At 41.4% G+C, this 27,563-nt stretch overlaps 1 protein-coding gene across 1 annotated transcript in view; it reads left to right on the top strand.

Moving 5' to 3' along the window:
* The window catches only part of LOC144763915 (cysteine-rich secretory protein 3-like), a 75,513-nt gene that overhangs the window by 37,524 nt on the left and 10,426 nt on the right, over positions 1–27,563 (top strand). Inside the window, exons 5-7 of the mRNA XM_078649948.1 lie at positions 2,761–2,906; positions 13,844–13,929; positions 26,272–26,360. Of these exons, the coding sequence (XP_078506074.1) occupies positions 2,761–2,906; positions 13,844–13,929; positions 26,272–26,360 (321 nt within the window). The remainder of the gene's footprint in view (positions 1–2,760; positions 2,907–13,843; positions 13,930–26,271; positions 26,361–27,563) is intronic.

The following is a 27,563-nucleotide window of genomic DNA, read 5'->3' as shown; positions in this document are numbered from 1 at the left end:
CTTTGGTGCAGACCAGCAAAGTCTGAGGAACATCTCCTTTGCAGGGAAGTTGGGGCAAGCCTGTAGCAACCAGGAGCGCAAGTTAGATTCAAAAGAATGTCTTCAGTGGGCTCACTAGCCAATAGACTAGGAACCACGAAGATGCATCAAGCTGAAATGCAAAAGCCCACGGGTCACTCGTGGAGTAGGGGCCTCTGAGCTTCGGTGCAAATGGTGCTCGGGTTTGGGGCTTCAAGCACCCCAATGCACAACTTCGAGTTACCTCGTGGAATAGGTGCAGCTTGCAAAATGCAGGATGTCCAGGAGTTCCGGTCCCACATCTCATGTGTCCTTCATGGGTCTCAGCTTTGCTGTGAGCTAAGGTCTGGGTCAGAGATGTCTGGAAGTCCATGTCTTGTGTCACAGATTCTTCGGGATCTGACAGGGTGGTCACTCCTTGACTACAAGGGAGATGTCTTCTGTCTTCCAGTCAAAATGGAATGTCGAAGGTCCAGGATATATGTTTCAGAGTTTCGTCCAGGGTAATCTAAAGTCCTAGGGACTGGGTTCCTATACTTATACTACGTTTAGAGGCTGGACTACCTTTAAGGTCCCTCATATGTGTGGACCTGGGAAGGGGGTGGTTACACCTTTGTCCAGTTTCATGCCAGATCTGGGGCAGAGCGCCCCAGCAACCGGTTTGAACTGGGAAATGCATGGAGCACCTTGTGTGCCCCAGGCAATGTCTAGAAAGCATTTACTGAATGCAGCCCTCCCTACCCCAATACACAAAAGCCTGTCTGGGGAGGCGCCACCACCTCCTTGGACAGGAAACCTATTGTCCAGGCCTCCCCTGCTGGAGTTTCATCCAGCAACAGGAGGTCAGACTCGTGTCTGTGGCAGCAGCATCCATTTTGTGATGCTGAGGCCTTGTTTAACTTTAACCGGGTAAACCAGTAACTACATGTCTTCTCCCTCTCGAAGGGTGGAATGCCAACTCCGCCACCAGAAATGGCGGGGGGTAGTATTCCAAAGTGTTTGACACCTTACACAACATGTTTTGATAAAGCCAAACCAAAGTTAACATTTACCGTGAGGATTATAATGCACTTAAGAGTATATGGTATGGCTATATCATAAAACAGCTATAAGGAGATGGTTCCGAAAGCTGCAGAGGGACTCAGCTCATGCTAGGGCACCCTCTCAGATAAAACCAAGCACTCTGCCTCCAGGATTGTTAAGGCCTGCCATAGGAGTGACTTATAGGCGTATATGTGTCTATATGTAAATATAGATATAGGTATACTATATCTAAGCAAGGGGTGATTACACCACCTTACCCAGGTTGTGTGAAGAGACCTGTGGTGTCAGATTGGAAGGCAAACCAGGGGTGGCACAATACATGCTGCAGCCCCTGGTAGGCCTAGGGTGCACCTATGCCCTGGGTAGCTAAGGTACACTATACAGGGGCTCACAAGGGTGACCCAGTAACCAATCTGGTATGTACCTAAAGTACATGGTATCAATTTAGAGAGAGAACAGCTAGGCTGTGGGCCTGATTAGCAGGGCAACAGCCATACTAAAGTCGAAAAACCAGAGAATCACAGCAATAAAGTGTGGGTAACCATAGGAAGCAGACCCTACTCTCCTACAGAACGCTTATATTTTATGTTGAATGAGAAATCCCCAAAAAGCAGGGAAACATAAAAGTAGCATGGCAAAGAAGTCCTAGAATGTTTGATATCATAAAGAGGAGTTGTTTTATTTGGCAACTTATGGCCGATAAAATCAGAAAAGCCCACTAGTCCATAATTTCTTCACTGTATGAGGAGGCTCATTGCAACAGAAAGAGACAGCTCCACATTTGAGGATGAAATACAAACGTGAGGTACGAGGATATTTCTGTATTATTGAGCTAGATTGCGCAATGTCAGCTTTAAAATAAGATGCAATCTAATATTGTATTGCTCACAGAGCTGACTTTTGAAACTACTTTGCTCTTTATTCCATCGAATTCTGCTTCTGTACCTAACTCAATGGTTTCCACAAACAGAGATGGTTGCAGAAGCAACCTTTGCACAGCTGATTCTCATGGGTGTTGATGTGTAACAAGTCCCCCAAGAACCTCACCCACCAAAGATGCTAATGGCTGATGAAGCAGCCTGCATATAGGCACTGGAGCATTTTAATACCTAAGATGAGAAAATGTGTAATTCAATTGACTCCATTAATTGCAAGTATGTCAGATGTCTCTGTAGAACCTGGGTCAAAAATGTCTTTCTGTGCTCACAAACCAATGTCTGGTGCCAACTAATGCTTTAAGCCATGCTAAATGCAAGGAACAGGCAGAATCTGTAAGTAGACCTTGCAGCAATAAAGCAGGGCCTTGAAAAAGCGAAGTGGCCAAGTGAACACGGGCCCCTGTAACAGCCCTATGACGGCCTCACTCATTAATTGTAAACTGTTAAAAGAGGCCCTATTAGTACCCTTTGAAATTTATAGAAATGGTATAATCCACTCAGACCCATTCTAGGATTACAACCCAAGTTTTCAGGTAATTGCAAGAAGGCACATGCTGTGACTTACGAATGCCATTCCTACTGGTTCCTGTTTCAGCCCTATAAGGCCGGTCGGCCCCATTTCGCTGAAAAATCTATTTTTCTACCTACATTGAGCAATGCATTGTTTACATTAATCACATCACATTTTGAATGTATAATGTACATTGGTGGTGGTAGTAAAGGTAACTGTGCGTGTTTTATTAACACTGTCATGTTTCAGCTACCGAATGTGGGGAGAACCTATATAAGTCAACAATACCGCGGCCTTGGGAAGATATTATTCAAGAATGGTTCAACGAGAACAAGGATTTCAAGTATGGCTTTGGCGCGATAAATCCAAAGAAGATGATTGGACATTACACCCAGGTATGTAAACCTTCTGCTCTTTATTTCTTTCTCTATTGGACTAACTTTGACCTGTTCTGTCCTAAGAAATAAATGTAAGCCAAATTGACTTTGAACGTGTGGTTAGTATTTGAATGTTTTCAGCAGTTAATGCTGGCACTATATTCTGTATTGCTTTAAAAACTCACAATAATACAGTACAAAAATGCATATCATTAATTTGTTTAAAAAATTGCCAGGGCCCTCATCAGGAGCCCACTGCAACTTGCACCACTCACTGTCCCCGCCAGTGCAGCAAATGCCTGTAACAACACAACTACTAACCATCAAACTCCTACAGGTGTGCTAATTCAGACTATTCCAGACCTCAAAAGCTAAAATAAGAGCTTGAGCAGCACGTATTAGTCGTTTAATATTGTATATTTTGAATTACTAAACTACTGGTGTTGTTCGCATCTCCATATTACACAAACAGCACCACCATGTGTCAGGCTGTCATAAGTGCTGATGTTGACAATTATGTGCTGGAGCTGAGCACCTGAAACCACCAGCTCAAATTAAGCACTGTATATAATAGTGTTTAAGGCACACAGTTTCAGAACACAGGTAGGACTCTGTGTATGGCAGTGCATATTATTATGGAACAGCACATGCAGGCGCCAAATGGTTAGGACATGAAAATGACAACTTTTTATAAGTGGAAGTTTTAGAATTGCTACTTAAAATCCAACTTTACCATTAACGAGAGTTTTAATTTTCAATTTTTATAGACCAAATTCAACTACCCTCTCCTACCTGCTCCAAATTGAAAGTTATCACTAAATGTAATACCTTGGACCCACCTGTTTCTTTGCCAATACATCACCAACTGAGCTCTAGCTCTCCGTACTGGCACAGCCCCTTCCGTGGCTGGATATTTTAACGTAGAAACAGCACCAAAGGCAAGCCTGTCTACGTCCATCCATGCCCGGATCATACCTAAGGTCCGTCCCCGAGCTGGTTCTGTTTCAGATTGTACTCCCAGATTATGTTATTCCAGAAGTGAACTTTTAGCCCACAATGTCTTAGGTAAGGGCACAGACTGCATACACCTAGACTTACACTTTTGGTCCGCTTGCTCCATGTTCTTTTGTAAGCACTGTAAGCTTCATATAGATAAGGAGGGGAGTGGGAGGAAAATGTACCTTCAGGACAATTCCTCGCTTGGCACTACTCAGACCTCTAGTTCTAATAAATGGCGTTGGGCCATAATTAATGCTAGATCTCTGATTAACCACAAGCTCGAAGTTGCTGACTTGATTGAGTCCCAAACGCTAGACATCTTGTTTATAACAGTAACCTGGGCCAATCAGTCTTCTGGCTCAGATTTCGTCACTGCTACACCCCCAAATTAGCAATCATTTATCGATCCCACATCTTCCTGTTCAATTCACACATTGTGAGGCTCCATCACCCTGAGCATGCTGACACCACCTTCTTCTGTAAATTCAATGATCAAACCATAGAGCAGGTTACCTGTAGTTTAAAATCCTCTAAATCCGTCTCTCGGCTGCTTCCCTTCGGTGGCCAAGCAGGCACCATAAATAATTGCCTCATCTCTCACAATTATCTTCCAACATATGTTTACCAGTGGTGTATTTCCTTCCTAATTGAAGGTGGCATCGATACTGCCCCTTCTAAAGAAACCTTTGTTTAGTGCTACAGATACCAACAACTATCGGCCGAGTTCAAGGATACCCCTCCCCACAAAAATTGTGGAAAAAATAATTAACTTTCAGCTTGCCACTTTCATACAATAATACTTCTGGCCCATAAAGAAATACTAGTGTCTGTGTGCATTGATTTCTGAGCTGCGACTTAGGGCCCATCACAAGGTGCTGTGACGCCTGCCTGAGTGAGCAACACCACAGAGTCAATGGGTGGTTGTTTGATTCATTCTGTTTGACTATCTAATAGCTCCGACGTTGCCCTTGGTGAAACGCCGCACTTCATAGGCATCCCGAATAGAGACAAATATTTAACAAGCATTTGCAATGCAATAGGTCTTGCACTCTTTTAGAGTTAGAGCTATTGGTGTTGTAATGGAAATGTATTTTACCAATGTGAGAAACAACGCAAGTGCAAAAATGACCGAAAGGTAGAGTGAGATTATATATAGAGACAGTTAGAGTTACGTATGTATATAAGTGTGAGGTAGAGTGAAGAGAGAGAATGAGATAGAGAGTGAAAGAGAGTTAGAGAAAGGTAGAGTTACATGCTGGCAGGGATGTATGACGTTACAACGCATGCTTTTGCAACGCATGCCATTACGACGCAGGTTTTACGACGCAAGCCGTTACAATGCATTGCGTTGGGGGGTGCTGGATAGTGAATAGTTTAATTTACTATTCCAACTCCAGTCCCCGTGGATAGTAGGGAAGGTGTTGGATAGTAATTAAACTATTCCCTATCCTAGAGCGCCCTCCAGCGCAATGCGTTATAATGACTTGCATTGTAAAAGTTGCGTCGTAATGGTAGTGCGTTGTAAAAGGTGCGTTGTAAAGGTTGTTTCCCACTGGCGGCATGGGTTACTTGTAAAAAGCATTGTCAGGGTGAAGCTGCTCACAAAGCTACTGATTATAATTTGGCATTACCCTGTTTTGTTATACTTTAAAAATATACTATTGGAATGCAAAACAAAGGGGCATATTACCAAGCAATAGCGATAATTATCGCTATTGCTTGGTTAGAGACAAAAATTTACCGCTGAGCTGCGGCGATTTTTATCGCAAATAAACCTTGGTATTACCAAGGTTTATCACAAATACGATAAAAATCGGCCGCAATGCATGAATATCGCTGAAAAGTCAGCGATATTCATGCATTACCGAGCTAATGCTCTTAGCCATGTTATCCACCTCCCATTGGATAACATGGCTAAGAACTGCTCAGGGCAGGTGTTAGCTTTTGGAGATATTCGCGCTTAGCGCAAATATCTCCATAAGTTGGTAATAGGAGATAGCGATGTTAGCGACTGTTTCCAGTCGCTAACTTCTTGGCACGCCCACTTTGCATGTCATTAGTGATAAATATCACTGACATGCAAAGTGGGGCCCAAGATGGTCGCTATCTCCTACTAGCTGTCGCTAACTGGTGTTAGCAACAGCTAGGTAATAGGGAGATAATTTTATCTCCGCTTTCTTGGCTTTTAAAGCCAAAAAAGCGGAAATAAACCCCCTTGATAATATGCCCCAAAATGCTGTGGATGCATCATGGTGGCCAGTAGCACTCGCTCACCTGCTGCAGAGTGTCCTCTGGCAGCTGTGTTGCCCTGAAGAGCCAGCCCACATTGCGGCTCCCTGCTCTGCTCCCTCGTCCCACCCTCTCCATATAGCACCACTCAAACAGCCGCAGCGCAAGATGAAAATGGTGTGCCGCACTGTTTAAAAATTAAATATAATATACATTTTTATAAATTGTTTGTTGAGCCAGGCATACCAAAATGAAAGCGCATGGAGGAAATCACCCACTGTATCATTGCTTCGGAGACGTGCAGGATTTGAGGCTCTGTTTATTTGCCACAATTGTTGCGTGGTTAGGCAAATGCAGTCTAAGTATTTGAAGTGAATTAAATGGAACCAAGTGGTATTTCCAGATATCTAATGGGATATTAGGGCTGCTGACTAACATATATTTTTATAGTTAGGAATAATGTTGAACATAGCTGTAAAAAAATCTCTTGAAGCATTAAAGGAGTTTTTTATACAGGCATTACATTTTTTGATCTAAGGGATCACAAAAACACATCGCACAATAAACAAAACTAAATTATAATTGCTACAGATATTGTCCTACTTATTATCTTTCTAAAGGTTTCGCTTGTATTCATTTTCTAAAATGTGAGGGACACCTCGTTGAGAAGCAGTACTTTTTTTTAAAGTAAATTACTTGCAGAGTTCATTAGAAGTTGAACAAAGATGCACATGATTGGTTTGATTGTAAAATGAAATGATTCTCAAGAAATACTCCAAGAAAGGTCAGTTACATTTTTTTTTACTAAACCACTTCTAATAAAAATGACCAATATCAGAAAATAGATTTGATACATTGGTTACTGAGCCCTGACGAATGTTTTAACACTCACTGTGTGTATTGCCAGGAATGCCAGACAGACAAAATGATTAGGCATAAGCTTACATAGTCCATCCAAAACACCACTGCCCTCTAGCGGCACAGCTTTACCAGTCTTTAAAAGTGAACACATAACCTAAAGCTTCTTCCCGAAGGGATCGGAAGGTTTTGAAGGATTGTGACTGTTACTAAACAAGTACACAACAAGCACCACAGTAGCTGTCCACGTGATAAGTAGTACAAAAGGAAAATCCCTCCCCGGGAAAGGTTAAAATCTAGAGCACTCTTTTGGCGATACAAATCGCTAATTGAAAAAATAGGTAGAAGAAGCAAGTTTGCTGTTCTGAAATGATCCCAAATGTATTCAATCTGTAACGTTTCATATTACTGCATATGAAAAGTAGTCTATTTTCAGAGAAATAATTCCAGTAGGGAACATCAGTGATTCTTCAAAGATCCATTAACATGTTGCAAACACGCTGAAAATATCTCCCCGATGCATTTCAAGCGGTAGCTCTTCTTCAGGGGGAACTGTCTAGGGAATAAATGAAAGAAACCCAATATAACGCTATCCAAGTGGGAATGCATCAATAAAATACATGAGGGGTATCTGTAATCATTAGGGGGTGTTGGAGAACAGTAACATAGATACTGTAGGACCTTCAGTGAGAGAATAACATAAAAAAACGAAAGTGATACGAAGACACATGGATAGTGCTCATTAAAATGCTTGATAAGGTGATAATTGATGTGGAGTCAAAAGGATAAAAAAGTGAAGGATATGAAATGTGGGTCCGCTAAGAAACTAGAGAAACACGTGAGAAAGTATGGCGGAGGAACATAAAAATGTGACCGGAATAGTCAGCAACCGGATTGAGGTACGGGATCTGAAAGGTGAATCATAAAACTCATGCGAGTAGGTAAACAACATTGGTGGTGTCGCACATTGCGTTTACTCTCAATTTGATAGGGGTCCCCTGGGTAGGATGAGTTATGGTATTGCCTCAAATAATGCTGTTACAATTTCCACAGTTGTGGCATGGGACTGTCCCCTTGTATGTAGCCTTGGTGGTGCTTTTGTGTAGTTTCAACAGTTTTTGTCGATTTTTGGTACGTTGATAGGCAAATATAGGATAGTTTTGAAAAATATTGTTAAAGTCCTGTTCCATTTGTAGCAATTGCCAGAGTTTGCGAATACATAGTCTAAAAACAGCCATAGCTATAAATATGAGTTAATGTCCCACTATCGCCTTGTTAGGATCTGCTGCTCCAAGTAGGATAACGCACTTGATAAAACTATTGGGCTTTGTAGTACTGTTGATAGAAACTTCTCAATTTCTTGCTTGGCAGATCTTAATCCGTCACAAGTAGAGAAGATGTGCACAGGGTCAGTGCTGTACAGCCTGCACCTAGGGCAGCATGTGCTTTTGCCACTTCCCCACTTAGCTATTTTATCTGGGGTATAATATAAAAAGAAGCAAGTTTAAAAAAATTGTGCCTGTAATTTAGTTGACAGGAGAATCGTTTGTGACATTGAAAAAGTATAATTAAATTCGGCATCAGATACTCCCACTTTCTCTTGCCATTTCTGTGAAGTTATTACCATATCATTCGGGAACAATGCATTAATAAGTGAGTAAATCCCCCCAATAGTGTTTCTTTTGCCGTGAATTAAGGTCTCCACCAGATTTTTTTTTAATGCCCCCCCGCCCGCCAACTTTGTGTCCCTAATTTGCAGGTATTTGAAGTCCTGCCACTCCAGACCAAAATTGTTTTTCAACTCTTCAAAGGAATGTATCCCGTCCCAGGAGAGTAAGAAGCTTATTGGTACAACCCCGGCCTCCAGCCACTTATGCATGTAGCTGTCATTAAAAATTCTTGGAAGAAGGGGATTGTTTTCTAGGGGAGTGTAAAAAGACCATCTCCCTATACTCACCCTTTTCCTAACGGCCTTCCACACTTTATATCCACAGAGTAGTGTTTTAAATTTTGCTTTCTTGTGATAACTATTGTGTATGTGTCGCCAAAAATACCCTCTGTTGTCTCGTCCTAGAAGTAGTTGGGATATAGAAGGTGTGTGCTTCTCTCTCCTCCAATCCTCGGGTGTTCTGTAGCAGCTTGTTGCTATATAATAGCACTGTCGCTCAATAGTATGCTTTTAGATTAGGGAGGGCTAGTCCTCCTCTATCTTTGTGTAGTGTGAGAAGTTTAAATGCCCACCGAGGCTGTGAGTATGCCCAGACAAAATTCAAAAACATCCGTTCTAGTGATTTAAACCATGAGGATGAGAATTACAAGCAAATTGCCCAAAAAAGATATCGAATTTTAAGAAAGAAGATCATTTTGATCACATTAACTCTTTCAATGATAGAAAAGTGCAAGTTGTCTAGGCGCTGAAGATCTTTCTGTATGGCCGGTAGCATAGGTTTCAATTTTATATCAACCAGAATGTCCAAATCAGATGTGGTACTGACTCCCAGGTAGGTAGCTTGTTCCACCACCTGTGCATCCCGCATTTTGTTATTCTTGTTTAGCACAATCTGTGTTTTACTTTTATTAAGTGCGTATCCACACACCAAGCCAAACTGATTCGCCTCTCCTTCAATAGCAATCATGGCAGTGTTAGGTCCGGCTGTCACAATTGCGATGTCCATCGCATATGCAAGTTTTTGGGTGGCTTAGTCCTGTGAGATTATGGGTTTGATTGCACCATTCCCTTCTATCTTTCTGATGAAAGGGTCTATATATGTTGCGAAAAGCAATGGTGAACAAGGGCAGCCCTGCCGAGTTCCCCGTGATATCGTCAGTTCCTCAGTTAAGCTGCCATTCACCATGACTACAGCCCTTGGGTACACATATAATTTGTGATTTGCCTGTATGTACCCTTAGAGGCAAACGTCTGTGTACTTTCAGACCTCAAGATGAAAGGGGTGCACCACTCTCCTATGGTAAATCCCCATCAACTGCAGGGGTTGCATTTCTGTATGGAAGCAAGATTTTTCTGGACCATGGTGTCTGGGTGCAAAGTGAAACTTCAAAAGACAATATAAAATTCTAAACAAAATTTGAGGATGCGCAAATCAGCTTAGGTCACCTTAGTCTTCCTTGACATCCCCTAAATGAACTCAGCACTTTAACAACGAAGTAAAAAACATGAATGGAGCATTGAAGCAAAATCCGTGTGGAGTCATTTATTGTAGGTAATCAGGAAACATACACATTTGCCTCAAAGTATTATGACTATGATATAGCAACTGCTCTAGAAACTAATTCCTAGAGGCGTTTTATAATGGCGATTTAGAACAGGCACTTCACATTAAATTGTATAACAGGGTATTGTCATGTGGGAACGCAGTCGGTGATGAATGACAAAACTTTGCTCAGAAACTCACACTGAAGTTATAGCTAATAAGAACTGCAGACACACAACTTGCTGCTTCTGCTTACAGTTAATTTTTCTCCTTAGTTTGCTTAGTCAGGATGCAGCGTCCTGCAGGACAGGAGTGTGACTGCTGGGTTTACAATTGTTTACTGTTCCAATAAATAACCCCACGAGTGTCACATTAAAGGAGGGTAGCCGATAAGTGGTGCTTCAGGAACAGTGTGTTCGAGAAGGGAGCGAGGCAATCAAAAGCACATCCCCTCGACCGTTTTGCATAAATAAATCACTGTGTGCAGGAGGGAAGGGAGTTACCCCGAGGGGAAAAAAGACTCCTCCTGTTAATCTGCAGCTCAATCTCCGGAGAGGGGGCTTGCAGAAGAGAAGCGGGGGTCATGTGGTTTCCCGGGAGATCTAAGGCTGCGGGAGGGTCCCAAGTTAAACAGGGCGCCGTGCTATGCAGCGCAGTGCCCGAGCACATTATTTAAAAAAAATATGAAAGCGGGCGCCATGCTGGGCAGCATGGTGACACATAAAATAAGTAGTTCCTTGACATAACACATGAACACTTGGGGCCATATGTATCAACAAATGGTACGTATGAAGAAATTCGCAATTTTTTAGCGATTCCTTAATCTTCCTTAGTTGCGAATTTGCATTTTGCGAATTCGCAATTAAGGAATAATTTCCAATGCATTCCTATGGGCCAAGAGGCCCATAGGAATGATTGCGAAATAATTCTCAAATTGCGAATTCGCAATTTGCTAATCGCACTTTGAGAATTATTTCAAGGGTGCAGGGGTGTCTCAAAGACACCCTGCTGCACCCCTGAAATGTACATGTGTGTGCATATGGCACACATACATGCCCAATGGGCATGTGTGTGCATCACATGCCACCTTCAAAAATGCTAAATTGTGCATTTTCTGAAGAATTCGCAAGTTACCATCAACTACAAGTTGGTGGTAATTTGCGAATTCTTAACCAAAATTCGCAACCTAAAAATGCTACATACATAGCATTTAAGGAATCGCAAAATTGTGATTCCTTAAATGCTATGGCAAAATAAGGAATCGCAAATCTTTGCGATTCCTTATTTTGCGAATATTTCATACATCCCAAAACAGGCAAAAAGGCCGTTTGCGATTCGCAAAGGCCGAAATTCTGTGAATTTCGGCCTTTGCGATTCGCAAAAGGCTTGATACATATGGCCCTTGGAGCATAAGACTCAACTGTTCCAAAACCAGAAACCCTCATCCGGGGAACTTGGTCCCACTACCCCACTGGAACTTGAATCTCCACTGATAACTGACAACAAATTAAGGATCCGGAGATATGTGGTCAAGAAGTAAACCAAAAAGTGAGAAATTAACAGATCCAAACGAAAAACCTGAAGGGATGCAAGGCACAGAAATACTTGGAAAGGTAACAAATCTACAGAGAGGAGGTGTAAAAAAATACATCTTGTCAACCGATTGACAATTGAAACAAAGCAAAGGCATGTCTGTGACACCTATATGTCATGCCGTGCCATATCACAACATCAAGAAGGAAGAAAAGGAGGATAAGATGGGTGACAGTGATGGATGCGTCCAGCAGAGAGCAAGTCCTAAATAATAGACCACTCCGATCAATTGACTTCATTATCAGAAAGGACCAAAAACTATAATGTCAACAACTTAAGTTTTGACCAATGAAATGTGCCACAAGTAACAACATTTGGAAAAGAATCAGTAGAAAAATAGCTGGGTTGCAACAGATCCCTGGTCGAAGGGGCCGGGACACAAGGCAAACCCTTGCGGTAAGCGGAAGTAAAAAACTAAAATGACCCCATCAGAATGGGAGATGGCTACAATAATGAGAGGAGCATTGCTATTTTTTTATTTTCAAAAACAAAAACCCATTTTGGAGATTTTTTTTTTTTAAAGAAATGTTTTGAAACTATAACATGTTTGACTGATCCATTAAACAAAGTTCCAATACATTCACAGGAACCTCCGTCACAGTGGTTCTTAGGATGCATCTGGCACTGCCACTAAGAAGCTTGGTTCAGGGTATAAGAAGAGTGTGGATAGCGAAGTCCCAAAGGTGTCTAAATTGTGCTGGGAAGACATTTGTGGTAGCCAAAGAAGGTGGTCAGGAATGAAAGAATTAGGATAAAGGATCTCGATAAAATGCATTCCTATTGGGGTAAAATTTAAATCTGATCCCCCATTTCCCAGTAAACTGGCATTGTGAGACTCTGTAAGAAATATTGACATCTCTCTGCACCTGGCCTATCTGAGGAAAAAGATTTCCATCAGCTTCTCATTAAAACATTTTGGCCAGGATCTGGTTTTCCTCTACAGTTCCCAGCTACCTGACCCTAGACAACGAAACACATTTTTTCAAAGGTAAGGGTAGGGTGAAATCCAATTTTCTTTGGCCCAGAAATAGTTCACTGCGGTTTAGAATGGTAATGGATTCGATACATACTCGCTGAATGCAAAATGCTCCTTGTCTTATGTACTTATGGATTGTGTCTTTTATATTTCTGCTTGTATTAACCCTATAAGACCCTTATTTTTAAATTACCAAACATTTCAAATGTTGGAGGCGATGGAGCTGTTGTCTGAAATGCACTATTTTGATGTGGCAGTAGGAATTGCACGTTTTATACTCACAGTCAACCAGGATTGTGAGGATGTGTAGGGAATAAGATGTGCAGTTTTGGGGGGATGTGAGTTTTAGTTGATTTTACAATGCACAGGTATTTTATTGTTTTAGAATATTTATTGACAATTGTCCTAATAATCTTTATTTTACTATTAATATTACTTGACAGTGGTTCTTGTGAATGTTTGAAATGCCCATCGGGCTGCCAGACATTTCTAGCTTTGGCAAACTGTCACTCATTGAGAGTGGTGGAGAGATTTACGCTGTCGCTCTGACAGAGTACTATCTGTTCATGAAAATATAAATAAATCAGCCCCTCTGTGCTGATTTGACTTTATACACATAAGGCTGTATTCTGTTGAACAATGGTAAATTGATTCAGTGAAGTAACATGATAGTCAAAAAAATAAAAAAGCATTCTCACAAACAATCTGCCAAAGATTAGCTTAATTTGAGCAATTTGATGACCACAAAATAGTGTCACTTACAATAAATCTAAAAACTAAGTAGTGTTATGATATAACAAATGAGAGATTAACTGGAAAATGGACATAACTCTTCAAAAACAAGACATTATTACCACAATCATGTCATATACAGAAAATGAACTACATTTTGCGATAAATATGAAACCTGATGGAATGATTAGAAAGAAAACAACAAGTGGGTATATCCATAACATAGAGAAAACATAAATGTTAAAATGCATGTAGTGTGTATTTGTATTTTAAAAACATTTGTAAAAGATGTCTGAACCTGCATTTGAGTACATACTGTTGCTCCAATAATAAATTATTTATCTTTAACTGTAAAGGTCGTTTGGAATGATAGTTCCAAAATCGGATGCGCAAGTCAGCAGTGTTCTGGATTTTTTCTGGCTGTTTGCCATTACGCCCCTGCGTAAGTATTTTTTTGAAATCTAAATTGATTTATTTTTATAATGTTTCCATTTGATGAGTGTAATAAATGCATATTAACATGATATTGAATGTTACTGTTTATAAGGATCATCTGAATAACCTGTTTTATACCTGAAAGATAGGGCTGAATCTTTTTTTGTTTGTTTTGTATTGCTGATGCATCATTTTATATTTGTATTATACTGTGCCACAAATGTGCCACCTCCATGTTGAGGTACATAACTATTTTCAATGTAACTTGTTTTAATTGATTTACATGCATTTCTGTCCGAAGATGTCTAGAAATAAATAGACATCGTGCATCACAAACTGTATTATAAAAAAAACTAATAGTTCCAAAATGTTATGATACTCATTATAGAGTTCAATGCATAACCTACAAGAAACGAATAACAACCCAATTAAGTTCCCTAATAGTGAGTCTAAGGGTAGCTATTGTTTAATTACATTTAAATAAATACGGATTAACAGTTAGGAAACTATCATATCAAGTATAACATATATTAAATTAAATTGAGCTATTTAAACAAAGAATGAATTTTTCAGCATCAGTCATCGAAGCCATTGCATAGGTTGTTTTGGTTATTGGCTTTATAATTAGACATTAAGGATTGGTTCACAAACAGATATTCCCACCTATGTGAAAACTAGAGCATGTCACCAGTATATAAAATGTGTTATGTTGCCTTACAATAGTGTCATGTTCAGTACATCAATCTGACCACTACATCCCAAGGTTTTTCTAGTTATGTTGATGTGAAGCTACTACCCTACTATAAAGTACTTAGGTTGACGTTGTGGATGTAATATTATTATAGACAGATAGTACTGTTCTTGGTGTACTGAGATACAACTAAAACTTGCTGTGCAAATGCATCTTTTTGTGAGGGTAAAATCTGATTCAAGCATTCAGCCATGGTGGAGTTTTGAATGTGTTAATATCGCTTTCTCACAAGAAAATTATGCGGAGGACTTTTCACATGAGCAAACTAGCTCACAGAGACCTGTGTGAAGTTGCCTCATGGTAGGTCCACCTAAAAAACTGGTAAAGAAATTGTAAATAATCTCAAGCATTTTACAGATAGTTCTCATTATCAGGTCCAGCCCTGAGCCAGCGTGCAAGCGCTGCTCTAGTGTTGATCTGTGGTAGTTGACTACGCGAGGGAAGCCCCACCCACTCCACCGCCCACTTTTTCATTGGATTGTGTCTTTGTCCTTTTTAAATGCTGCCTTCCAATTGGTTTATAGGCTGCTAGTCCCTCCTTATGATTATGATGGCCATGTCGTCATTTGTATCCCTCCTTGGCTACTGGCCCCTTTACTTCGTACTATTTTCTTCCCGTGCCCCCCACATGCTGTCCGTTCCTTCTCTCCTCCCCCCACTCCCGTTGTTTGTGCCTTCTCACAACCCACCCACACTCCTGTTTGCAATGCAATAGGTCTTGCATAAATGCGAGTCCTATTGCATTTCAAATTCTTGTTTATTTTATTGTTGCTTGCTGCCCGTCACAACTTGTTTTGATTGCTTCTCCCTTTCTCTTCCTGTTATAAGGCCTCCCCCACCATCCTAACGCAAGTGTTTTCCTTCATCAGAACCCGATACTTTAAGATTGCGACTCTGTGTGAAATGTTACTGTAAACACCGCGTCGTGAAAGTGTCGTGTTTAGGGATGCTCTGGGAGGGTTAATGGGAGCACAGCAACTTTGTTCCAGCATGCCAGCCCATACAAAGTCCAACTTCTTGGTTACCACCGTCTCTTAATTCACTCAAATCAAATCAAAAGCTTCTTTATTCGGTATTCAAGTTAGAAAACCATAAAAGTACAATTTCATGATAAAATTTCCTTTAAAACAGAGGTTTAAAAAGAATAAAATATCAAACTTTCGATACTTGTCCAATGGATAAAGTGCAACAGTACATAATAGATATTTGAAAAGGAATGCTTTGAATGATTATGGGGACAATGGCTAGTATTTTTGCAGCTAATAGATAACATTTAACAATAGACATCAGGTATATAAAAACATTCTACAGGTTGATTGTAAGGGCACAGAAGAACAGAAATCCTTATTACCAACAATCCTATACAATTCATTAGGCTACCCTAGATTTGCCTTGTGTTTAACACAGAACTTCAAGAATCGTGCAATATTTCCCGCCATGAATGGAGCCTCCAGTAATTGTAGAGCAAGATAGGCTGGGCGACATCTCCAGGTGTCTTAGTAACGGAATCAACCAACGGGTCCTAGGCTCTTTATAAAATTAGCAAAATAGGACCATGTGCAAGGTAGATTGGGTTGAAATTTCGTCACAGCGACAAGTTGTTAGATGCGTAGCACAATTATTTGTTTCTGGGAAGGAAACAAGACGGTAGAACATGTTCCACCTGAATCAGGTCAGCAAAAGTCTTTTGTAACCACTTAGGTCAAAAGTTAAATATGGTTGAATGACCAAAGTCGTTTGTATTGTTAACGTGTGTTGAATGGAAGATGTGCTTGCCTCGTTCCCCAACCTGAGTTGCTCAAGGTGGGTCAGACACCGTTTTTTTAATTCCTTTCTGGGTATTTCAGATATTGTTGTTGGAAAATGGTAGCACTTTACCAAACCTAGATCGTACAAGAATCTTTTAATGTACATAAGCCATTTCATCTGGCACCCATTTTCAAGGGAGAGGCAATCCTCTAAAAGCCCTCGGCTGAAAGTAGCGATAGTAGAAGACCAAATGCGATACCATAAAAGTATACGTTGGACTTTGACTATGTCAGTTATATAGGAAAGGCCAAGCTCTAAGTGGCAAATGTAGGCGGAAGAACTTCGAGGAACAGCAAGTAAAAATCTAAGAAAAATATTCTCGATTTTTTGTAGGGCTTCAACTTTTCCATGGCCCCACACGCCTGCTCCGTAAATTGCTACACTTATGCATTTTGCCCGGTAGATTTGTATCAGTTCCGCCGGGGGTCTTCTTCCTAGCCTCTGTGTGAAATTAACCAAAGCTATTGTAGCCCGCATAAAGAGCAGTTTTCTTGCCTCTATGGCCTGTCTCCATGAACATTTGTCATCCATCAGGATGCCTAAATAGGGATAAGTCTTTGTAGTCTGAAGTTTAGTGTTTTCAACAAAGGTGTCCCTAATTACCTTGTGTCTATTACCTATGGACATGGTAAAAGTTTTTTAAATATTTATTTTAAGGCCAAGGTCAGCCATAAAACCATGGTATCTCTTCAGGGCATGTTGAAGTTCTATAGGTGTACGTGCTAGAATCACGGCGTCATCGGCGTATAATAGAGACGGTATTGGTCGTCCTTTAATGAGGGGTAGATCCTGGCACCCTTCTAACATGGCAATTTCCAACCCATTGGTATAATAATAATAATAATAATACTAGAATTTATAAAGCGCGAACAGCTGCCTCAGCTAGGAGGCGTCCCGGCGCTGTGAGGGCATAGCAAGAAACTAGCTGGGAGTCTACGGCCTACAGAGGCACCGAGAATAGCCACGACTTAAGCTGTTTCCTGAAGGTTGTTTCTGATTGGGCCTTTCGCAGCTCAGAAGGTAGAGCATTCCATAGAGGGGCCACATTGACTGAGAAGGTCCGGCCGCCCAATCTAGCCCTTTTGACTCGCGGCACACTCAGTAGCACCTGATCATTGGAGCGAAGGGAGCGGATCTGTGTGTATCTGGGCAAACGGGCTCGCAGATAGTTAGGACAGGTGCCATAGAGGGACCTGTAGGCCAGAGTCAGAATTTTGAATTTTATTCTGCTGGCAATCGGGAGCCAATGCAAGGCACGAAGATGGGGGGAAATATGCTCTTTGAAAGGAATATGCGTAAGCAGCCTGGCTGCTGCATTTTGTACCGTCTGCAGCCTTTGGACCAGATATTTTGGGAGACCGCTATACAGACCGTTAGCATAATCCAATCTCGAGGTAATGGTAGCATGAATCACAATTTTCCGGCAGGACTCAGGCAAAAGTTTCAGGACTGGGCGAAGATTCCTCAATTTGCTCAGGCAGCAGCCTGTGACCTGATGGATGGTATAAAGGGTGAAAAGAAAGGGGGCCAGGACACAGCCATGCCTGACTCCCCGCTCCACGCCAAATGAGGCCGTGAGTTCCCCCTTATTTCCAAACCTGACCCTGGCAGTGGCGTTGGTGTACAGTTTCCGTAGAAAATGTATCAGCGGGGGCTCCACCCCCATATCCAATAAAATGGCCCATAGCTTGGAGTTCCTAACGCAGTCAAAAGCTGCAGTATGGCCGATGTACGCCATATAGAGATTCCCGCCTTTGGCATTTACATACTTGCCAACAAGAAGGGACAAATTGAGCACTTGCTCTGTGGTGCCAAGTCCTTCTCTGAAACCAAATTGGAGGTCTGAAAGTTTTCTATTATCTTCTGTCCATGACTGAAGACGATTAAGGATGCTATGAGCCGCTACTTTCCCAAGAGAATCTAACAGGGATATGGTTGGTAACAAGCTAGGCAGTTGCAATCCCCCTTTTTGAAAATTGGCACCAGAATTTAATCTGACCAAGAATCTGGGAGGCCCACAGCACATGATGCCTCCAAAACTCTCGTCAGTATGGGGGTCCAGAGGTCCAGTTTGTAATTAAAAAGATCCACTGGGACCCCATCCGGACCAGGTGCCTTTCCTCCTTTACTAGCTAAAAGGGCGTGTTCTACTTCCAGGTGGGTTATTTCCAGGGAAATAGGAAATACAGATTTGGATAAGGGTGGGGTTACATTCTCTTTATTAATGTGAGGTGGCTGTACCTGGAAAGGAAGACCAAAAAACCCCAGAAAATGCTGGACCCACGCTGATTCATCGATAGCTATGTCTATGTTAGCGTTATTGGTGTCTTCCGAAAGGAAAGGTGACCTAATAACTTTACAAAAATAAATGTTATTTTTCATGATAGAGCTACTGTGCAATTGGGCCCAACGATCTTCTTTAAGTTCTGCTTTCCTTGTTTTTATAGCCTTATTATATTCCTTTCTGCAATGGGAAATTTCCCATTGACCCCTTTGCATTTTATGGAGGGCCGCTTTTAGATTAGAATAGGCTTTTGTGCCGGTTTCATTAAACCATCCTTTACTTTTGGCCTTCCTTTCCTTTAGATTCCTATGCAAGGCTGCATTCACTGCTGTTATTATATTAGAGAAATTCTTCAGGATCTCTACGTTAGTAGTGTTAAAGTCCAAACAGTTATTTACTGATTGTAGTGAATTTTTTACTACTTCGGTGGTTCTTGCAAATGGATCAATCTTTGCCCACTTAAGCGAATACCCGTTTAATCTTTCCAAGGATAAAGTTCCTTGCCCATATATTCTCACAGGGTTCCGCTTATGTCGGTTAGTTGGGAATAATACTGTAACACTGTTTGGAAAATGAGCACTAGTAGAGTTATCATGAGTTTTAAAATTTGAGTGCTGCATTGACTGAAACAAATATAAAATCTATGATGCTAAAAGCTCCCCTTCCGTTAAAGGTTTTGGTGAGCGGGACCAGAGGTACCACTAATTGGTTTGCCAGCACTAGGTCCAGAGCACATAACACTTCATTCATTTGCTCTCCAGTGTTTGTGTGAGAAAAATGAGTTAATGTATTTTCATTTTCATCTAGAAGGCCACAATTACAATTATTGTTTTGGTGACATAAGGTAAGATTAAAATGTCCCCCCCAAATAATTATGACATTTTTGGCAGAGTTATCTTTTAAGTCCTGTAAGGAAAACAGTATTTCTTTTAGGATAACTATTAAGTCAGTCTGGTGAAGATTATTATAAAAAATTAACCAAGATGTATATGTCATACTTGTTCAAGTCTAATGTTATTATTTGAAAGTTTGGTTTGATTTTGTAAGACACAATTTTCTCAATTGCTAATAGATTAGAAATGAAAATTGTCAAGCCACCTTTTGCTCTCCCAGAAGCGGAGGGGAGCGCACTGGAAAATAATGTTTTGTAGCCCTCAATGTGTAGAGGAACAGTAGCCCAGGTCTCCTGGAGACAGAGGACATTAAAAAATCCTGCAAATCGAAGCCAGATGTCATTCTTTAATTTGGAACGTAGACCAGCTACGTTCCACAAAGCTATTTTAAGGGCTGAATCCAGCTAGGACAAAAGGGTCTCAAGACTTTGTTTGGTGGACCGTTCACATGAATCGAAATTCTTGGTGATTTTAATCCTTTTCTGGTTTTTATTGATAGGCACAAATGAAGGTGGGCCTAAGATCTCCACTATGGGGACGTGGGTTAAAATCTCTGTTTTGGGCTTACTACTCTTTGCCTCGTTTTGAGTAAACGAGATAGACGAGGGGAAGTAGTTACATTTATTTTTAGGCGTCGCAGTCACAAGTTCCTCCTGCCCTGAATCTGTGGAATTGTGTGTGTCCGGTCAATCGATGCCCTCCAGACCAGATAGCAGATTGAATCTGTTAAAGGTTGGAACGCCATTGTGATCGACTGGAGTTGGGGCGATGTATCTGCTCCCAGACAAGCTTGGGTGGTTAGAGCGAGGAGGGTAAAAAAACCAAGAAGTAGGATATTGATCAAGCCTGCCGCTAGAACATTATTGCCAGCCCCCCAAAAATATTCTTAACCAGCATGGGAGATCTAAATGTGAGTATGATACAGTCTCCCGGCAGCGATTTCCTAGTACTGCCCACCCACTGGACCATCTTAAATTCATCGAACAATTGGGCTTCTAGGCCTGTCCTCCTACCCAGCCAATGAAGGGCTTTATTCCCTAGTACTTCCCAGGATTCTCCTTCTGTTAGACCCTTGCTTGGCACGTTTGCTAAAACAATTACTTATGGTGTAGCACACGGTGGAAGATCAAGAACTGGATCTGTCCCAGGACATGCCCAGTTTTGGGCTAATAGAGTGGGCAGTAAGTGTTGACGTGTCTGCAAGGAGCGCGGTGAGAAGGTGGGACCTGTCCCCCGGGAGACTCCAACTCCCACCTTCTCTCATGGACAGCCCTTTCTCCTAATGACAGGATAAAACCCGGGCTACTCTTCATCCCTCCTAGACGTCCTCACATAAGCGCATCTGAACCGCTCTCACTTCCGGTGCAGTCAATTAAACGCTTATTTTAACCCCCGCTTAGCTCAAATCCGCGTGCTTAATTAGTTCAACTTGTGTCACATTTAATTGGCTTTGTTTTAATCTAGCGGACTAGACACAGGTGGGCATCTAGAGTGGTAAATGAAACACTCTGTATTCTCCTTCACCATGCGTTCCGTGGTTTCAGCTGAGACGACTCTGGGTTTCCACCTACCCCAGAATGTTTATGATATATTTGGGGCTTCCAGTCTGTTCCTGGCATCATTGCCATGCACAACTGCCAATATAGAGATTAGACATTTTAACTGCAAGCTGTAATTTTTTTAGGCGTGTTTCAGCCGCTTCATTGTTATTTTTTTGCCCACGATTAAGAGAATAAATTTACTAACTGGCAAACTAAATCAAAATGATGCACAGGCACAGATGCAGATCTGTCATTCATCATCATGGTAGCAATATAAACATGTGACTGTCGAAACCTGGTACAACTCTGCATTGGAGACCTCCGCAGATGTTCAGGGAGGCTGGTACGTCCGCCTGATTCAGTCATTAGTTCTCAACCAAGATGTGTGTCCTTGTGCTCTTGACCATTGTCCTCAAGTAACAAGAAAGTAACCCATTGAAAATCAGCATAAAAGCATACCATGTACACATTCCATTATAATGAATACTAAGATGATTGAGCAATGGGTCTGTGCAGCTTGACCGCACTTATAGCAACCACATTTGTATACTCAGTGAATCAAAAGTAATCCAGGATGCTAGACACGCCAACCACTACACCCTTAAGAAAAACAGACCAATTAAAAACTTGCACAAGTATGACTCCTTCACACTGCACACTAGGACAGAATGCCTTACACTTGCATGTCATAGTAGTATACTACACAAACTAATGTCAAACAGCTGGTTTGGTGAAAATATGTAAGACAGTAAATGACCCAACAAGCACCCCAGACACGCTGCAGAAACAGGAGTATCTGCACATAGGCAATACAGATCAAACAGAGCCAGCTCCCTGCTCCATTCCATCAACTGCTTTGCCTCTGAATTCAAACATACCCAGCACTTTATTTGTGGCAGTAGTTGCTGGTGGTGGGCACCAACACTTTTTTTGGGGGAATCGAGTTTTATGTTTCACTAACAGATTTACCGAGTGGGAAGACAAAAAAAACAGAAATGGGAAAAATAAGAAAGGAGTGGAAATAGAATATCAGTGAAAAAGGGAACAAGCATTTACAATGCAATAGGTATTGCATTTGCGACAGTTTGAGCAATTGTCATTCTAAATGACAATACCTTTTAATTATTTGTTTTCAAAACCTGCAAGCATTGTGTGAACACCCATTAAGTAATTATACTCCTTGCTTACAAGAAGCAAAGTTGGCAAGACAACAGGCTCAGTTCTCGTAAGCAACAACTATAACTACAAAGTTTACCCACCGCTTGCAAGATTAATTTTGTTTTTTAAAAAGTATTGTCATTTACAATGCAAACAGCACAAACTCTCGTAAAGAGCTCTTTTTTCTCTCTCCTGCATTCTGACAAAACCGCTCAGATGTGTACTTCTGCAGTGCTGCAGCAGGCCAAGGAGAAAACTTGAGGAGTTTTATATGCCTGCTGTGCCTAGGATAGGGCACAAGTCAGGTGTGGATGTGGGTGAACAGAGTCCATCTTCACCGCCTACCTCCACCCCTTTTACCGAGGGGTCTCCACTCTCTCTGCCCAAGACTGAGAGGCATCACCCTGGGTCCCAGGACTGCAGATGCTCACATTTACTAATATTGTGAAATGTGGCTTCGGGACAGGGCGCCAGGTCTGGCGACGTAGTAGACTAATGAGTCCAAAGTAGGGTCCTGTATTAGGCCTCATGGTCACAAGTACAAATCCTGGAAGGTCCACACAGTCTTTCATGCTTCTGAGGTCAATAACATGAGTACCACAGAGGAGGGAAACAGTAAAAATCTGTTGTTCAGGGCTAAGATACCATTCTGGGTGAACATGCTCTATACAAATATACATGTCTTAAAACCCCCTTTATGTGCGAGAGGGGTCCAGTGAAAGAGGGCGGGGGCAACTCCTTTATCTCCTAATGTACACCCTGTTTGTCTTTCTTATTCTCTGGACGCAATTTGAAGATCTAATGCCAGACGTTCCTCAAGTCTCTTTCACAACTGTGTCCCTTGCGCTACTCCTAAGCTGCATTACAAACTGATCCATAGGAAACCTGGACGTGGTTTACAAAAAACGTAATGAAAAATCACCTTTCCTCATTTCTTTGTGAGTGTGCACATTGTTTTTTTTTGTAAAATAGGCGAGTTCAATTTTAAATAGAGCCTAAATAATGATTTAACACTACTTATTGTTGAATTAAATACAAGTATTCTCTCCTTACTGCTTTTTCCCAGGATTTGTGCATTTGCTTTGGATTTTATCAGCGGATAGGTAAAGAAATAAAGCTGCTGTAAAACCTACGAGATGCCACTTGCAGTTGTTTATATGGCCATGGATTGAAATGCTTTTAAGAACTCATTCCAAGCTCAGTTACCATCAGAAACTGTAACCTACATTTAAGCCATTCATTGAGAAATGAATAGGCAATCCACCATGTTAATCAAATACAGTCCTGTCAATTAAGCCACTCCCCTGCGAGGGATGCTATGATGGTATTGTTTCAAGATGTATGCCGGTTCTCCATGCAGGTGGGAGGTGTTCAATGGTGTGGAGCGCTATCCATAGACCCCCGTGTAATTGCAGGCTGTCGTCGGTCCCGCGGTGATCGCAGAGAGGGAGCCATGCCTCGCACTCCCAGGCGTGCCGTTTGGTATGGCAGATGGAATAGTCTGCAAGCCCAAGGATTTAAGCGTCAGTGCTTGCCGCCATTTGGTGGAGTGCGGCCGCCATGCTAGGGTCAGGCAACTGTGACGGCAAGTACCGCCATCTTCTCAGTTCCCAGTAGAAAGCCCCCGCACGTGTCTCAGGGCATATCGCTATGGGGGTCAAGTCACCGCTGCATTCAGACGAAGTACGGTGCCCATACCTCTAGTAGAAGGACAGGGGCTCCTCCTGTCGCGCCTGGGCTCTGGACACCATCCTAACTCTCGCCGATCTTACCCCTCAGGACAGAGAGAGGCAGAATGGAGCTGGTACAGGCACTGGTACAGGCACTCCCAGGGTAAGAGGATGGACTGAGCTGATGCCTCACATCCTCAGCTGCAGGTAGGCTCTGTTTGCGGTGGTTGTAGCTACAGGTAGATGCCAGAATCCGATCCGGAATAGCGCGTGTACCGGGAGCCGAGACGGGCTACGTCCGATAGGCCATCTTGCCCGGCCACCATGGACTTTGTTTTTCGCGAAGCGCAAACATCATCAGTTGGAAGTTTGGCAGGATGATATATTGTGGTATGCAGAGGCATTTGTGGGGTACGGCTGGTAAGTAGGGTAAGATTTTTTTACATTTTAAGTGTTATATTTTTGACTGTTGTAGTACCAAGGTACTACCGAGGTATATTGCGATGCCAAGTTATTAGCTGATTGGCTAATGACTGTCTTTGGAAAAGTTAAAGGCAGGCATGTTGTTTTTAGGTCCACTTTACCTGTGTTCTATGTTACACTTTCGGGTACAGGTAAGCGTTTAGTTTGTTTACTAAAGTGGTAACATGCTTTGCCAAATATTTGTTTCCTTATTTTTTTTGTATAAAGAGGGAATATGACTTATAGTAATGTGAAAGAGGTGTGTAAAAAAAAGACTCAAACTTATGTAAGCTGCACATAAAACAATGTTGACCTCCTCCCCACCCTATACGCTCACTGTATGGATACCACTACATCATCTCCCAGCTGGAGTAGGTTTGAAAATAGTTCTTGCACACATGTCACAATGTTCAAGCCTTTCACCTCTTCTTTTAAATTTTCATTGGCCCATTCCTATTCAGCCTCTTAAGCTGAAGATGCGAAGGAGAGATGGTAGACCAAGCGAGCTAATCTGCATCTAATTGATTTCTTGGGTGTGTTTCTGTGGCTTCCAGGTGCTCGTCTAACACTTTAAAATCCTCCCAGACTTCTGCTAGCTCCGTTTACAGTTCAGTGCACAGCACCTGAATATTATCCATAAGTGATTTGTCTATTTTTGCTTTTAGTAGCATGTCTTAGATTCTTCCTTATTCAGAGATGATGAAGATTTTGTGGCATTATTGCTTCAGAAATTATGACAGTCAGGGGGGAGCAGGGGTTGCCTCAAAATCAGTAATATTGTGCATTATCTGTTTAGCTGACACATGTATCCATGTGGACTGATGGATTGGAGTATGTTATTGGCCCTTGTAAAACATCCCTGAGAGGCATGGTATTGTTTCTCGGCTAAGTCCTCATTATAGGGCCTTAGTGCTAGAGCATCCTTCCCCCTCCTGATGCCTATGTGATTTAAGTAGGGAGGAAAATGACACTCTTTGTTATTGCTATGGACTTATTCCTCAATATGCGATGCAGCACAGTAATTTTTCAGGTAAAACAGAGACAGTAATAGGCACCAAGCAGACGTTACTTAAATATCCATGACACAAGTTAGACCATTACAGTCATCTGATAGCAATATTAGGCACCATGGAAAACTAGCATTAATAACTATCTGGAAGGATTAGTACAAGTGGCCTCAAGACACTGGCTCTCATACACAGACCTTTTCCATTATCAGCTTACTTCCCTACCCTCACACATGCAGTTTCCTACTTCGGTAAACCCACGCAAGACACCATCACCCCATCGCCATTTTTACCCGTTACTTTTATCTCCTTTTTCCTTTTCGTCTCTTCTCCCACTCAGATATCCATGTTATTGCTCACACCATACATAAGCTCCTGAAATGTCCCCATCAAGTCCACTGAATCTCGTTAATACAACCCCCATCCTCTACATCATCCACTGATGGGGAATGAATCCTCCATTCTCACACCTCGTATGCAAGGCTCAATCCCTACTTACAAAGCATCACCAGCCATACACATACCACTTGTAGAACAAAAGTTTCGATACAGTATGCCATCAATCAGAGCACCTCACAGCCGAATGCATACAGACACAGGTAGAAACATGTGTTTTACAGACAACTACAAAAATGTGATAAATATATGTCAGGTAAGTCAGACCTGCTCTCAAAAAAACTTTGTGACTCAAACCAAAAGAGATCTGGGATGGGCAATGCTGAAACCTGACCAGGAGATGCCCATACATTTTTATATTTCTTTCCAATGCTTTAGGGGAAATTATGAAGATATGATTAATACACCATACACAACAGGTATCCCATGCAGTAAATGCCCGGACAATTGTGAAAAGGGACTCTGCAGTAAGTATATGAAAACTATTTTTATTTACATTGAAGATTTTAAGTTTCAATGAGTGTGCTTCATATCTCCACAATAAACACAAAATACGAACAATGATTTAAGCAGAATGCTGTTTTATAAAGTCAAGAGTATATTTCTTTTTACCAATTGCATTATTTTGTATTTTAAAATACATCTGTTTCATTTCTGTTCATTAGTCTTAGAATTGTATGGAATGTGTCTATTCCCTCCATGTGGCATTTGCTTCAATGCTAATGTTTTTCAACAGAAAGAATCCTTAGGTATGAGTATGTTTATGTCAAATGGTGCAAACGCTTGCTTTATCCAAAATACAACTTAAGAATTATTTCAGCACCGAGAAAAAGTCCACAGAAAGCAAGGTATTAACTGAATGATTTTTTTATGGATTGTTTATGTAGGCAATGCAATAGCTATCCTTCATTTGGGACTATGCTTAATTTCTTAAACATGTCTGCAGAAATCTATCAACCACTGTGGGATATTGGGTGACTGCAGAACTTGATACTCACAAGTTTGAGTAACCTTTATTTTTGGTGACAAAGAAAGAAAACAAGGCTTAGTAAAAATTGAACAGCCCTGAATTGTACTAAATATGATGGCAAAGTTTAACTCTATGTTGGCGAAACATATCCATTAAAAGTAACAATTGTTGTTAAAGGATCTATGATTACATTTATTAGCGCAAAAGCTGCACTTAAACTAAATAGGCATGCTAACCTGGAGAGAGAGTGAGAACAAACTTGATGAGCTACCATTAAGTCCAAATACTCTGGTGCACATTTAAACTGTTTCTGGAATATGTTGGCCCATTGTTGGTAGCTTGACCTAAGCAGCACAATGTCCTCAGAGAAAGAGCTTGCAGTATATCTAAAACAGTTAGTTAAGCAACAGTACTGGTAAGTCAAAGTGTAAACAATTTATCAACATACGATAAGTATAACAAGAAGGAAAGATGAACAGAAATTAACAAAAAAGAAACAATAGCAAAATAATAAATAGAAATAAAAAAAAATCAGTCACTAAATGGTCTTAAAGTATTCCTCTAAGCCATGGTGTGCCACCAAAAGAAGCAATGTCAAATCATGGCTAATTGGTATGATGGCTCAAAAACACCAATTAGAGCCTTAGAGTTTTGGTTATAAAGTCCTACAGCCAACTTGAGGGTGTCAAGTTTCTCGGCG

Source organism: Lissotriton helveticus, chromosome 6, assembly GCF_964261635.1.
Source record: "Lissotriton helveticus chromosome 6, aLisHel1.1, whole genome shotgun sequence".
Taxonomy (NCBI): Eukaryota; Metazoa; Chordata; class Amphibia; order Caudata; family Salamandridae; genus Lissotriton; species Lissotriton helveticus.
The sequence above is the reverse complement of the archived record's forward strand: the minus strand, read 5'-3'. Positions and strand labels throughout refer to the sequence as shown.